Consider the following 14,091-nt stretch of genomic DNA (forward strand, 5'->3'; position numbering starts at 1 on the left):
ATGGCCCTAATCAAATCAACCCAAACAGACGAGGTCCTGACTTACACCACAGGGAAGGGGCTGCTTGCCGTTCAAAATAATTTTCCTTTAAGTTTTTTTATTAACACCTGACTCATGGTGCACCTAAAATATGATGCAGTTCACACTCAACTTTTCAAGAGTACTGCAAATTGTGTAAAATGAGGCACACCTGTAAATAGCGTAAAGCCTCAGCGACTCCTTGGGCTCCAGAGCCGAGGGCAGCCCAGCTGTCACTGCCACTAACAGGTGGTGTAAAACAATAGCTCCACTGAGCAGACTCGCTTTCCAAGCTCTCTGGCAGCCAAGCATCCAGCCAGAGAGTGCCAGTGAGCCATTCAGGCCACCACGCTGCCACCAGTGCACGCCAGTGCCCAAGCCCCATGGAGACCCGGCTGTTCCTCCTGCTCCTTGGCCTCTGCTCAGGTAAGTGCTGGGGTGAGAGGTCCTTTCCTTTGAAGCACTAGAAGCCCCCAAGTCAAAGTCTTACTTCTCTGATGGGGACATAGAATAACAGGGTTTCACCAGTCAGAGGCAGCCCTGTCAGTTTCTTGTCGATGTTGGTTTGATTTGGTTTGGGGATACAGATTTTTAGTCTGTGTTATCCATTTAAAATAGGAGCTATCTGGTTGAAGGCTACAAAGTAGGCATTCAGATCTCTGCCTCTATGCATGCTGGCTTCTGACTCACCCACCCGTATGAACAGACTTGGCACCACTTTTACCATTCTGGAGCTGCCTTCATATTTGAACTATAGGGACATAGAGTGGCAACCTCTAATGTCAAACAATATATTTAACAAGTCCTTTTTTTGCTCTAGGAGGCCTCGTGGTGCAGTGGTTAAAGTGCTTGGCTACTAACCAAAAGGTGGGCCGTTCGAACCCACCAGCTGCTCTGCAGGAGAAAAATGTGGCACTCTCTTTCAGTAAAGATTTACAGCCTTGGAAACCCTATGGGGCAGTTCTACTCTGTCCTATAGGGTCGCTATGAGTCAGACAGGAGGTTTGGGTTGGTTTTGGTTTCTCTTGCTCTAGGAGAATTCTGATAATGAGAGGATTGACTGACAGCTACATGTGCTGGAGATTGATACCTATTAATAAGTGTAATAAAACTCTCTGTAGAGACGAAATATTTTGTAATTTTTTAAACTTCTGACTTTAGAAGGAAAAAAAAGGTCCATACAAATGTATTCCTGCCTACTTTTTAAAAAACGGACATTACTACATGTAGGTTTGAGTTTGAAATGAAACTATAAAATCTTGCACAGCCCTTGACCTGCATTCCACTCTGGAATGTATCACAACACAGACGCTGAAACACTATCCTGCAGCCCAAACTTCCGGTGGAGGGAAATGGGAGATGTCTGCTGATTGCTTAATATAAAAGTTTACTGGTGATAGCATCCCAACCGAGAAATGAGGTGGCTGACATTCTGTAATTTCTCTTCTCTAATATTGCTTTGACAAACACACGTCTTTGGTGCAAAAGAGGTAAAGAGTTTTATTATTAATTTTTTTTCAATAGCAGAATTGAAGGAAATAGCCTAAACTCAGAAAATTATATCCTGTGGGATTTGGACCAGATCCAACCAAAGCTGGCCTGGTAGAGGTTTTGTGTGCACATGGGTGTGTCTGTTTGCAAACACCACACTCACCCTCAGTAAAAATTCTTAGGTGAGATCCATATAAAAATCCTCAGGAGATCCCTTAAAACACCGCAGACCTCCAAAAATGCATGTTAGCCTATGAAAGGTTTTGAAGTATGTGATATATATTTAGATTAAACCTAGAGTTTGCTGGTATCGATTCACATGAGTGGCTCATAGAAATTTAGAGCTAGATCATACAGTCTAACATCCTCAATTTTGCATTATAAGGAAACAAGCTGAAAGGCATGAACTGACCTACAGAAGGTCGCTGAGTTCATAAATTTTGGCATATGATCATTTGGAGACTGCCTTTATTACACATACAGCTGATAGTGAGAGACCTAGTATTAGACTGAGATCAGAATTATCCAAAGTGACTGGTAGGAGTTCAGAATTCCTTTTGCCCAATCCAGGGGGTCTTCCCTACATAAAAATATAGTTTGAAGCACTATGGCACAAAAAGAACACTTGGAAATAGTGGCTTAATTTCCCTACTTAGAAGCAATCCTTTGTGGGCAAAATTCTCATTCATATCAGGGATATTTTTTTCCTGGGTGAGCTTAACACATAGTGATCTCAGTTCTATTTATGTAGCACATTTCATTGTAAACTTTTCCTCTTCCACCTCCGGAATCCCAAGTACTTCCTTGTCACCTTTCTAATGGCATGTTACTTTCTAACTTGTTCACAGTTATTTACGTAAATGACAAATGGCAGTCTCCATGAGGGTAGGCAGACAGGAGTCATATCAGATTACTCTTTGAATCTCTCAAGCTCCTAAAAAAATTATTTGCGCACAGTTAATGCTCAATAAATATTTGATGAATGAATTAATATTACCACCATCTGAGTAAAGAAGATTACCAATATAATTTTGCCAAAAAGGAAGACTTCGACATTACTTATTTGTCTTTATGTTTGTTTATATACACCCTACCTATTTAAAGAAAGTATTTACTGAGATTCATTGAATCCATGAAGGATGGTCTAATACTCTAGACCATGTAATTGGAGTTGGGAAGAAAATAATAGACTCCCGATTTCTATTTCTGTAGTTTTTCTATCTCTCTCACCTGCTTTGAAAGGAATCCTGGTGGTTAAACTCCTTGGCTGCTAACCAGAAGGTTACCCGTTCAAACCCACCAGCTGTTCTGCAGGAGAAAGATGCGGCCGTCGGCTTCCGTAAAGATTTACAGCCTTGAAAACCCTATGAGGCAGTTCTACTCTGTCCTATAGGGTCACTATGAGTCAGAATCGACTCGACAACAAAAGGTTTGGTGTTGGTTTACCCTGCTTTGGGGAGAAGAAAAAAAGAATACCAATGATTCAAATGTAGTCTCTAAAAAAGGGAGATTTCCTTGGAAATTCCTCAGAAATTCATTATGGAAGGACAAGGCCCCGTGTTGGTTGGCTAGGATAGGAGAGGAGGAAGTGAATGTCTCTGGAATGCTGACCATGCCTGTCCCCCATCTCCTTCTCCTTAGTGGACCATAGGGTTGGCCTGCATGCTTTTCCTGCTACATAATGCCAACCATCTTCTCTATTTATTGCTTTCTAGTGTGTTCTTCCTGTCAAGATGGAATAAACAGATACTTCAAAATAAGTGGCCCAGGGCAATGCCAAAGCTATAGCTTCAAACTTTAAGTTGCCAGGACCTGAAGGTAGCCAAGTCACTCCATGATCCACGCCAGTGCCGCATGGGAGGCAGAAGGATTGCCATGTCTCCAGGGCTCAGTGGGGCTACCGGAAAAACTGTGTCTTTGGAAAGCACTCCCTTTGAAGACCCCTGAATTCAGGTGGTTTTGGGGAGATGCCATGTGAAAGCTTTGCAAAGTCCCATGTAGCCTGGTACCTTGGAAACTTTTTGGTTCAGGAAAATAGAAATAAAGAGATACGCTAAGCTAGGGTTTCTCTACGTGGAATCCATGAAGGTAACAATGAAGATATTTAAGCTACATATAACGCTTAAAAAGTTCTAGTGGAAATAAATATATTTACCTTTAGGGAGAAGGTTACGAGCACAGGCCCTGGTGTCAGGCTTGCCTTGGTTCATAATCTCACCATGATCTAGCTGGGAAACCATGAATACATTGCTCAACTCTCTGAACCTCAGTTTTCACATCTGTCAAGTAGGGGTTGACGTGGAATCGACTCTGACTCACGGTGACCCATTTATGTCAGAGTAGAACTATGCTCCAGAAAAATGGCTGATTTTTTGGAAGTAGATCACCAGGACTTTCTTTTCAAGTGCCTCTAGTTAGATTTGAACCTCCAACCATTTGGTTAGCAGCCAAGCTTGTTAACCATTTATACCACCCAGGGGCTCGGGAGGGACTCAGGAGCCCCTGGGTAGTGCAAATGGTTGAGCACTTGGTGACTAGTCGAAAGGTTGGCAGTTTGATCCACCCAGAAGCACCTCGTGAGACAGGGCTTGTGATCTGCTTCTCAAAGGTCACAGCCTTGAAAATCTGATGGAGCCATTCTGCTCTGCACACAGGGGCTCTCCATGAGTCAGAATCGATTCAACAGAAACTAATAACAACAACAAAAGTACAGGTAAGAAGTTACCTCATAGGATTATTACAGGGATTAAATGAGATGATACAAAGATAGGACCTTTAATAAAGTTCTCTGGGCTAATGAGACACACAATAGAAGGTTCAAAAAGTAAATTAGCATAGAGTTTTAGCCTTGTAGATATATTGATATATGTAAACTGGGCTTATGAAAAATGTTTTTGTTGTTATAACTAACTACAGAGATATTTTTATAAAAAATAATAAATTTCTTCTGAAACACTGCACAAAAATTTTATAGTCATTTTGGTGTCACCCCCTCTGACAGTGTCACTTGGTGCAGTCCGTATCCCCCACACCCTCCTAGTGACACCACTGTGGTGACCCCATGTGTGTCAGAGTAGAACTGTGCCCCATAAGGTTTTCTTTTTTCTTTTTTAATTTTATTTCTCTTTATTGTTGAGAATATACAGAGCAAAGCATACACCAATTCAGCTGTTTCTACATACAATTCTGTGACACTGATTACATTCTTTGAGTTGTGCAACCATTCTCACCCTCCTTTTCTGAGTTGTTCCTCCCCCATTAACATAAACTCACTGCCCTAAGGTTCCTATCTAATCTTTTGAGTTGCTGTTGTCAATTTGATTCCATATAGATAGTTCTTAAAAGAGTATAATGCTCAAAGCAGACATTTTTTACTAATTAAGCTAAACTATTGTTTGGTTTTAAAACGACTTCAGTGGATATTTTCAGTTTAAGGTTTAAAGATTATCTCAGGGCAATAGTTTCAGGGGTTCATTCAGCCTCCATAGCTCCAGAAAGTCTGGAGTCCATGAGAATTTGAAGTTCTGTTCTGCATTTTCCCCCTTTTAATCAGCATTCTTCTATAGAATCTTTGATCAAAATGTTCGGTAATGGTAGCCAGGCACCATCCAGTTCTTCTGGTCTCATGGCGAAGAATGCTGTTGTTCATGGAGAAAATTAGCCACACATTCCATTTCCTCCTCCTATCCTCTTAGGGTTTTCAATGGCTGATTTTTCAGGAGTAGATCACCAGGCTTTTCTTCTAAGGTGCCTCTGGATGGATTCGAACCACCAACCTTTTGGTTAGTAACTGAGCACATTAACCATTTGCACCACCAGGAACTCCTACTTAAAGCTAGTAAGGAGCAAATAACACATTGGACATAAAAGGGCTGTGGATACTGGACGTGTAAAACGATATTGCTCTCAATTGTGGAGAGCAAAACTCATGTTCTAAATAGGAATCCTGAGCCCAAGTCAATAAAGCTGACAATTTTCACTCTATTTTAACAACTTAACGGGGACATGTACCAGCCAGCAGCAACTTCTGGCTGTTCACAGAGTCATGGGATCTGAGGCCAGTCCCTCGGAGATTTCATTACACCACAATGTGACTCACCGAGCCTGGCTTTCATATGGACCTTTTCTCTTGTGTGCGCCGTGTTCCTAACAAACTTAATTCAGCGAGAAACTGTGTTAAGGAATTTCACCTGTCCAAAGTACAAGTGTTGTGCTAATCTGCCACACCCCCAATGTTGCCTGGGAAGAGACTACAGCAGCATTTGTGCCCAGAGAAGAATTTAAGGCAATGATAGCTGTATTCCAAAAACTCACTGCTGTCGAGTCGATTCCGACTCATAGTGGCCCTATAGGGCAGAGTAGAACTGCCCCATAGGGTTTCCAAGGCTGTAAATCTTTACAGGAGCAGACTGCCACATCGTTCTCCCTAGGGAGCAGCTGGTGGGTTCGAACCACCAACCTTTTGGTTAACAGTTGAGCGCTCTAACTACTGCACCACCGGGGCTTCTTAATAGTTGCATTAAGGAGCCCTTAGACAAGGTAGCCTGTGTGCCTCCCACTACCTCACTGCGCCTCAATTACTCATGTTAGCGTGAGTGGGATGATGGAGCAGAACCTGACAGCATGTGTGCTATTTCCTGTCTCAGCTGGACTTGTCCTGGGCTCCGAGCATGAGACCCGTCTGGTGGCAAAGCTATTTGAGAATTATAACCATGTGGTGCGGCCTGTGGAAGACCACCGCCAGGCCGTGGAGGTCACCGTGGGCCTGCAGCTGATTCAGCTCATCAACGTGGTGAGAGGAGAGAGCTCCGGGCTCCCACAGCACCCACACCTCACACCCCAGCATGCCCCCCTCAGCTCCCTCTCTACCCACAAATGATGTACTTTATCTTTCTTCAGGATGAAGTAAATCAAATCGTGACAACCAACGTTCGTCTGAAACAGGTAATTCCACTAGGTGGTTGCATTATATTGTTTTTATTCACCCTTGGCCCAGAGGAAATCAATTTAGGTTACAGGGCTATATACTACAATACTGGAAGTAGGTATTTCAGGGTGGTGGGATTATAGGTCGTATTTTTTCACTTTGAGCTTTTTCTGTGTTACATAAATTTGTTGTATTGAGCATATACATATATAAAGAGTCCCTGGGTGGTGCAAACAGTTCAGCACTTGACTACTAACAGAAAGGCTGGTTGTTCAAACCCACCTAGAGGCGCCTCAGAAGATGAGACTGGTGATCTGCTTCTGAAAGGTCACAGCCTTGAAACCCTAGGGAGAAGTTTTACTGTGCACTCATGGAATCAACTCAAAAGCAACTAACTACGAAACGACATATAGAAAAATATGTAGTAATTTTTTTAATATGATGTTGCCTGCTTGAGGAATATGTTCATGCTAGCTTTATTTTCCTTTCCTGGGGTAGGCAGTGTGGAGTGGTGGATCTGCTACCTCCCAGCTGCATAACTTTGGGGGTGCCTTTGTTTCCTCATCTGTAAAATGGGGTCTATGATTACTCCTTCTTCATAGAGTTGTTGTGAGGATTAAATTAGTTAATATAGGGAAAGTGCCTAGAACAGTGCCTGCATAGATTTTGTGCTACATACATGTTTAGCTGTTACTGTCTACTAAAGTGAAAGCTGAATTCTGAATCAAACGTTTCTTTCAGTGGCACATTTCTGTCAATGTCTCAATTCCCTGCCTCTCAGAGCTCTTGATAACCCTACATTTTAAAAAAATGTTTTTAGCTTTTTAATTGACTAAATGTCTTCGCTTCTAGCAATGGGTGGATTACAACCTAAAATGGAATCCAAACGACTATGGTGGCGTGAAAAAAATCCACATTCCCTCCGAAAGGATCTGGCACCCAGACTTCGTTCTCTATAACAAGTAAGCAAGACGGATGCGGGTGGGGGGCAAGGGAGGGGCATTCCGGAGCCTAAGTGCCCTGGTGGAAAGGCTGCCAGCTTATATGCTTTTCACACCGCCGTTAACATTAAATAACCCTTAAAAACCAAGAGCCAAGTTGACATGCCAGGGGTGCCATATGGTGTCTCACGTTATGAATAGAAACAATTATCGGAGCCAAATTGAATCAGGGCGGTGGGGTGGGGAACATTTAATCCCTGAGAGCTCCTGAAGGGTGTGTGGCAACTATCCAAGGAACCCAAACTTGATATAATTGAGTTCCTTGGAATTAATGTCCTTCCTACCAAATCGGTCGGAGCCTTCCGGGGTTGTTATTCATCACATCCAACACGTCATCCCGAGACGCCGTGTGCTGTTGGAGGCCCGGGATGCCTGCGCTACCCATCCGCTGGGCTCCATGACAGACTGCGTGTTGTGAAATTATAATGCGATTCGAGGCACTCCGATTTAATGACACGTTCATTATCATATGCCCTTCATTTGTCAGGGAATGTTCATTTCAAAGAGCATCCTTCCCAAGCAGGAGCATTCGACACGGGCCTCGAGGATTTATGGTCTGACATTATACAACATGTGTCCGGGGAAGGACAGGCTCTGCGTTCTCACAGATACCAGGGAAAGTGGCAAGGGCTATGGAATGAAAAGGATACCCTTGAAGGCGGGTAGTCCCCAACTTAGCTTTTCAACCACATATTTTCCAGTTACACTTGGAATTCCATCTTGAGCCAAATTACCCAATCATTTGCGTAAACTTTTTGGACAAATATGCTAATAGAGCGGAGTGTCTTGTGTTAAGTGTCTTTTTCAGTAAGAATCTGAGGGAAGCAATTAAAATCCTCTGGGCCTTTTCATAAATTCACCCAGGAGCACCCTGCTGGGGAGAGAACACTGTTTCACCTGCGTACAGGGAGAACTTAGACAATCCTAAGGCCCTCTATGGAATCCCTGGGTGGTGCAAACAATTAATGCGCTCAGCTGCTAACTGAAAGATTGGCAATTTGAGTCCACCAAGAGGCACCTCAGAAGAAAGGCCTGGTGATCCTCTTCCAAAAAATCAGCATTGAAAACCCTATGGAGCACAGTTCTACTTTGATACATATGGGGTCGACATGTCTCAAAATCAGCTCCATGGCAACTTGTTAAGGCCCTCTGTGGGCTCTTTTGGGAGGGTCCAAACCACATAGTTTTCTGGATGAAGAGCCCCACTCAGTCTCAAGGAAAAATTCCTAGGAAGAAAGTCCCTTGCCTTACAAGGTGAGGGACCAGCATTAGGTCCCCCAAATCCCACTAAGGCAGACCCCAGTCTACCCATGGGACACCTGTCCTAATAGTCTGCTCTCTGCCAAGCACCTCAAACACAGGTTGTTTGCAGGGAGAGTAAGCTACTCACTGAATGAGGCCTGCAACCGTGGCTTTTTGTTATTTTTTAGCGCCTACTTTTTTTTTTTTTAAATGAGAAATTATTGCCAACATTTGAAAAGTCAGGAAATATCACCTGGATTTTTAGCCTGTCTAAAAATTCCAGCATTTAAATATCTGGAAATTTTGCATTAAAAAACCTGATTTCCAGCTTCTCCTGAAGAATCCAAATATCTGGCCTCATGGGGCCTCCACTCCCAATGGACACCATGGGCAGAGCTGAGTGGTGGCCTTTTTTAGGTGAGGCAGAGCCTCCTTTTACTATATCCTCACTCACTGCTCACCTTTCTGGCCCTGGAGCCATCCTAGTCTGTGACCCCACCCACCTACTTCTAAATAGTTCTTACAAAGGTAATGGACCTCTTCCTTAACTTGCATACCACAGTAATGAGCCACTGGAGGTGATTTTACTAAACATTCTTGTTTTTTTTTTCACCAGTCAGCTCTCAAAGTATATTGGGGAGGGGACAGATGAAGATCAACAATACAAACAGTACTGAGGGTTGGGGAAAAAAAGAATGGATAAAGTGGATCACTGTTACCTGTTATTTCTTTTAAAATGCGGATTTCCAGATTCTCCCCCCAGATAGTCTGATTCAGGGCTAAGGTAGTACCCAGGATTATTATTTTTTTAGCAAGCACCCCAATGATTCTTATTATCAGACAAATTTCAGAAACACTGTGAAAGATAAAAAGTGACACTGCCCAAAAGAAAGCTTCTATAATTAGCACCTGAATAATTAGCAGCTGTCTCCTGTTAACATCTCCAAGCAAAACTGAAGGCTCATCTGTCACTTGGAGCTATGTTCCTCTTTTATTCCAATTGTAGTGCAGATGGTGACTTTGCCATTGTCAAGTTCACCAAAGTGCTCCTGGACTACACTGGCCACATCACGTGGACACCTCCAGCCATCTTTAAAAGCTACTGTGAGATCATCGTTACCCACTTTCCCTTTGACGAACAGAACTGCAGCATGAAGCTGGGCACCTGGACCTATGATGGCTCTGTGGTGGTCATCAACGCGGTACGTGGTGACCTCATGTGATGAGGTCGGATTCAGGGAAGCTATGATTCAGGTCTCTGCCTTCAGTCCCTCTAGAATCACTGGCTGTCAGCACCAGTTAGAATTTTGGGGAGCTTCTAGTTTGATGGTTCTCAGTTGGTTGGGAGGTTTTGATATGCTGTACATGAGAACCAACTGGGAGCTTAAATGAATACCCAGAGCCCAGACTTAGGCCCAAGGATTCTAATTTAATCAGACTGGGGTGGGTCCAGGGCATGTAGTGAGGGGAAGGGATTGAGGGCTGAGCAAGCAAAAAGATATGGCCACTAGATGGCACTGTTGCAAAGCAAGCTGTTACTGGGGCTGAAGTTTGAACAGATTTGCACGCTGGAGAAGTCCTTGCAGCAATGAGATCTTTCATAGGCAAGGGGTGCAGGGGGCCACCAGGAGGGAAAGAGGGCAAGGGAACTCCAAGGGAGAGGTGGCGGGGGGGCTTATGTATCTAGGCAATGTCCCTCAGCAGCAAGGTGGGGAGGCTTTGGGTCAGAGAGCTAGACAGCAGCAGCTTGGGGTCTTCATAACTACAGGATTTACCTTATCAATGGCTAGCAGAGGAGTCCCCTAGTGGCACAAGAGGTTAATGGATTTGGCTGCTAACTGAAAGGTTGGTCCACCAGAGGTGCTTTGGAAGAAAGGCTTGGCAATCTACTTTGGAAAAGTCAGCCACTGAAAACCCTATGGAGCACAGTTCTACCCTAACACACATGGGGTCACCATGAGTTGGAATCAACTTGGCAGCAACTGCTTTTGATGGCTAAAAGACGTTGGGTGCAGTTTTGAGGGGTATGTAAAACACACAGACTCTAAATGGCTACAACTTTGCTTATTTGGGCGACTTTGAAAACAACTGGATGTGTAAAAATTTGGAATTTGACAAAGCAGGGCTTTTGAGCTAATGGGCCTCAATGCGTTAAGAAGAAATAACCTGGCGCCAATAATTGGAGGCCATCTTGGCTCATTTATATAGCAGGGAATCAATCACTATGTTTTAAAATCTCCCATGTGATTCAAATGTGTAGCCATAATGGAGAATCCCAATAATCCAAATCCCTCTATTTTATAGGAAAGGAATCTAAGCCCCCAAAGCGGAAATGACCCAGGTTCCCTTCCGGGTCTGTGACAGACAGAGCTAGAGTCTGTTGCCTTGTCACAGCTGATTAGGAAACCCTGCCCCTTCTCTACATGGCTTGGCTGGGCTTTCAAAACCTCATTCCAACTTCTTAGGAAAGTGACCAGCCTGACCTAAGCAACTTCATGGAGAGCGGGGAATGGGTGATCAAGGAGTCCCGGGGCTGGAAGCACTGGGTGTTCTATGCCTGTTGCCCTGCCACTCCCTACCTAGACATCACCTACCACTTCATCATGCAGCGTCTGCCCCTCTACTTCATCGTCAACGTCATCATTCCCTGCCTGCTCTTCTCCTTCCTAACCGGCCTGGTGTTCTACCTGCCCACAGACTCAGGTGGGTGCAGTTGCTATGACTACCATTTCTGCCCTGAAGGGTCTTGTGCTGCTATTTTGGGGAACGTCAGAAAGAATCATGTGCTAATAAACAAATATGGCAGGTAGACCCAAATCATCATCACTGGAAAGATGCATTTGCAGAGTGGCCATGGGCAATGGTGGAAGTCACTGTGGATGGAACTCTCAGTTGGGGCAGACACACAGAGAGTAGAACGTGACCCAAAAGATGCACGTAAATAGCTCAGTCTAGTTAATGTAGAGGAGACCCTGGGTAGTGCAAATGGTTAATGTTCTTGGCTGCTAACCAAAAGGTTAGAGGTTTAGTCCATTCAAAGGCACCTTGGAAGAAAGGCCTTGCAGTCTACTTCCAAAAAATCAGCCATTGAAAACCCTATGGAGCACAGTTCTATTCTGACACACATGGAGACGCCATAAGTTGGGGTCAGCTTGACAGCAACTGGTTAAGTTAACATAGATTAACCATTAATGACTATTTGCTGAATACCTACTTTGTTCTCAGAAATGTGCTGGATGAGTCGTGTGATCACAGATTCTCATGCGCACTCTCCCTGTGAAGTCACTGTCTCTATAGTGACTAATCCAGGCTTTGCCTCTTCTACCCATTGCTTATCACATGGAAATTGCTTTTGCATATCTGTTTTCTAGGTAGCAGTATCTTTATACATGAGACCAAGTGGTAATACTTTCTCACATATCAGCGCAAACAACTTACTTATGTTCTACTGAGTAATCACATCTGTGACTTAATTTCACCAAACACCAACAACTTACAGAAGACGTGGAGGGAGAGGCACACACATCTGCTAGCCAGTCACTGACCATAGACAATTTCTGGCAGACAAGTAGGGGAACAAAAGAAAGATGGTGCAGACCCTCAAACTTATGACAGGTAGCAATTATATAAAAATGATTTTAAAAAGTCCAAATCCAACTTTCCAACAAAGAAACAAAAAGGTTATTCATTTACTCATCTAACAAATATTTGTTGAGCAACTATTCTGTGGCAGTGATAAGATACAAAATAAGATAGATGGTGCCTCACCCTACAGACTGTATGTCCTAGTGACTATACTCATTTTTAAACAAATGACCACATGTGCAAATGTTTCTTCAACTTTTCCATCAAATGAAGCGTCTTAAAATGAATATAGAAAACACTATGGAAACTAATTAGAGTGGCTATAAAGATGAAATAATTTATGCTTGTAAAGCATTTAGGACAGTGACTGGACTAAGTGCTTGATAGATGTCAGCTATTGTTGTTAAGGAGCCCTGGTGGTGCAATGGTTAAGCGCTCAGCTGCTAACCAAAAAGTGGGAGGTTCAAACCCACCCAATGGCTCCGAGGGAGAAAGCCCTGGCAATCTGCTCCCATAAAGATTACAGTAGAACTGGGGCGGTTATACTCTGTCGCATGGGGTTGCTATGAGACAAAAATGGTCACTAACAACATTATTGTTAACCAGGAAATATGCAACTTGATAAATATTTTGTATTTATGTCTTCTTTTTCACCTTGTCGCCATCTTTGGAAGGCTTTTCCTAACCACCCAGGTAGAACTGACTTTTTTCCCATCATCTCCGTATCCTGAATATACTTCTGTTCTAACATCTTACTTCCCTTCCCTTCTCCATTTACATGTTTCCTTCAACCTCACAGAGGGTCAGCTCCTTGAAAGGCAGGAAGGGACATCTTTAATGACAGCCCCAAACCCTGCAGCGATGAATGAAGATGGGTTAGAAAACTCAGAAAGGGCTTTTGAGGGTCACAGAGGAGGAGGAGAAGCATTTGAGAAGAAATGTGGTGAAGAAATTAAATTTGGTGCGCTTGTTTTCAAGACTGGCACATGCCCCCATGTCTCACTCCATCAGGGGGTGCAGCACTTGGAAATAAACTAGTTCCACAATTCCTGAGCTGCCTGGTAAATCCTTTGGAAGCCTCATCTGGGTGGGTTGTAACCCACGTAACCACCCAAGTAAGAGTGCCACTCGGAGCTTGATGATAGGTGACTCTGAACTGCCCCTAGCAGTGGCTTGTCATCCAAAGGCTTTCCTGGCATTTTCCAGGGCGATGCTGTATAAGCTCAGTAATTACCAAACACACACATCTGTGGGCTGCATTAGCCCATAGGAGCAGGAAGGGAAAAAAAAAAAAGATTTTTAAGAAAAATAGTTTTTAACAAGTAGGAAATGGGAGTGGTTAATAAATTATTTACTAGTTTAGAAGTTCCACCCTAGAAATCAGGGCAACCCAAGGGTCTTCCAAGAACAAAAACAGGAAGAGCAACTCAAGGAAAGTCCCTTCCACATCCTCTACTGCATCTAAGAAGGGAAACTCCCCACAAAAAATACCCCAAGGTCATTCAACCCCACCACCTTTCCACCATACTTGTCCAACCAATACTCAGGGAATTGTTCACCCGGAAATTATAGGGCTTGAAGAAAAGAGTTGGATGCGGAAGGAATCCTTGTTCCCTTACCATGAAAGGAGAAAAAAAAAAAAAAGAAAGAAGTGAGAAGACAAATTACCTCTTAGATGTGATGAGAAAGTGAGAGATGTGAAATCATAGTATGCCAAGGAGAACTTGACCTTGCAGATTTTGTCCTTTTCTCGTTTTTGGTCTTGCCACTTGCTCCCATAATGAGAAAATTATATATAACCTATATAATAATGTTAATTTATATAAT

General features: G+C 43.4%; 1 protein-coding gene across 1 annotated transcript in view; it reads left to right on the forward strand.

The window, feature by feature from the left end:
* Positions 1-326: 326 nt before the first annotated feature.
* The window catches only part of CHRNA1 (cholinergic receptor nicotinic alpha 1 subunit), an 18,006-nt gene continuing 4,241 nt past the window's right edge, over positions 327-14,091 (forward strand). The window contains exons 1-6 of the mRNA XM_004375490.3: positions 327-444; positions 6,156-6,301; positions 6,409-6,453; positions 7,289-7,398; positions 9,686-9,881; positions 11,145-11,382. Of these exons, the coding sequence (XP_004375547.1) occupies positions 402-444; positions 6,156-6,301; positions 6,409-6,453; positions 7,289-7,398; positions 9,686-9,881; positions 11,145-11,382 (778 nt within the window). The 5' untranslated portion in view covers positions 327-401. The remainder of the gene's footprint in view (positions 445-6,155; positions 6,302-6,408; positions 6,454-7,288; positions 7,399-9,685; positions 9,882-11,144; positions 11,383-14,091) is intronic.

Source organism: Trichechus manatus, unplaced genomic scaffold (assembly GCF_000243295.1).
Source record: "Trichechus manatus latirostris isolate Lorelei unplaced genomic scaffold, TriManLat1.0 scaffold00037, whole genome shotgun sequence".
Taxonomy (NCBI): Eukaryota; Metazoa; Chordata; class Mammalia; order Sirenia; family Trichechidae; genus Trichechus; species Trichechus manatus.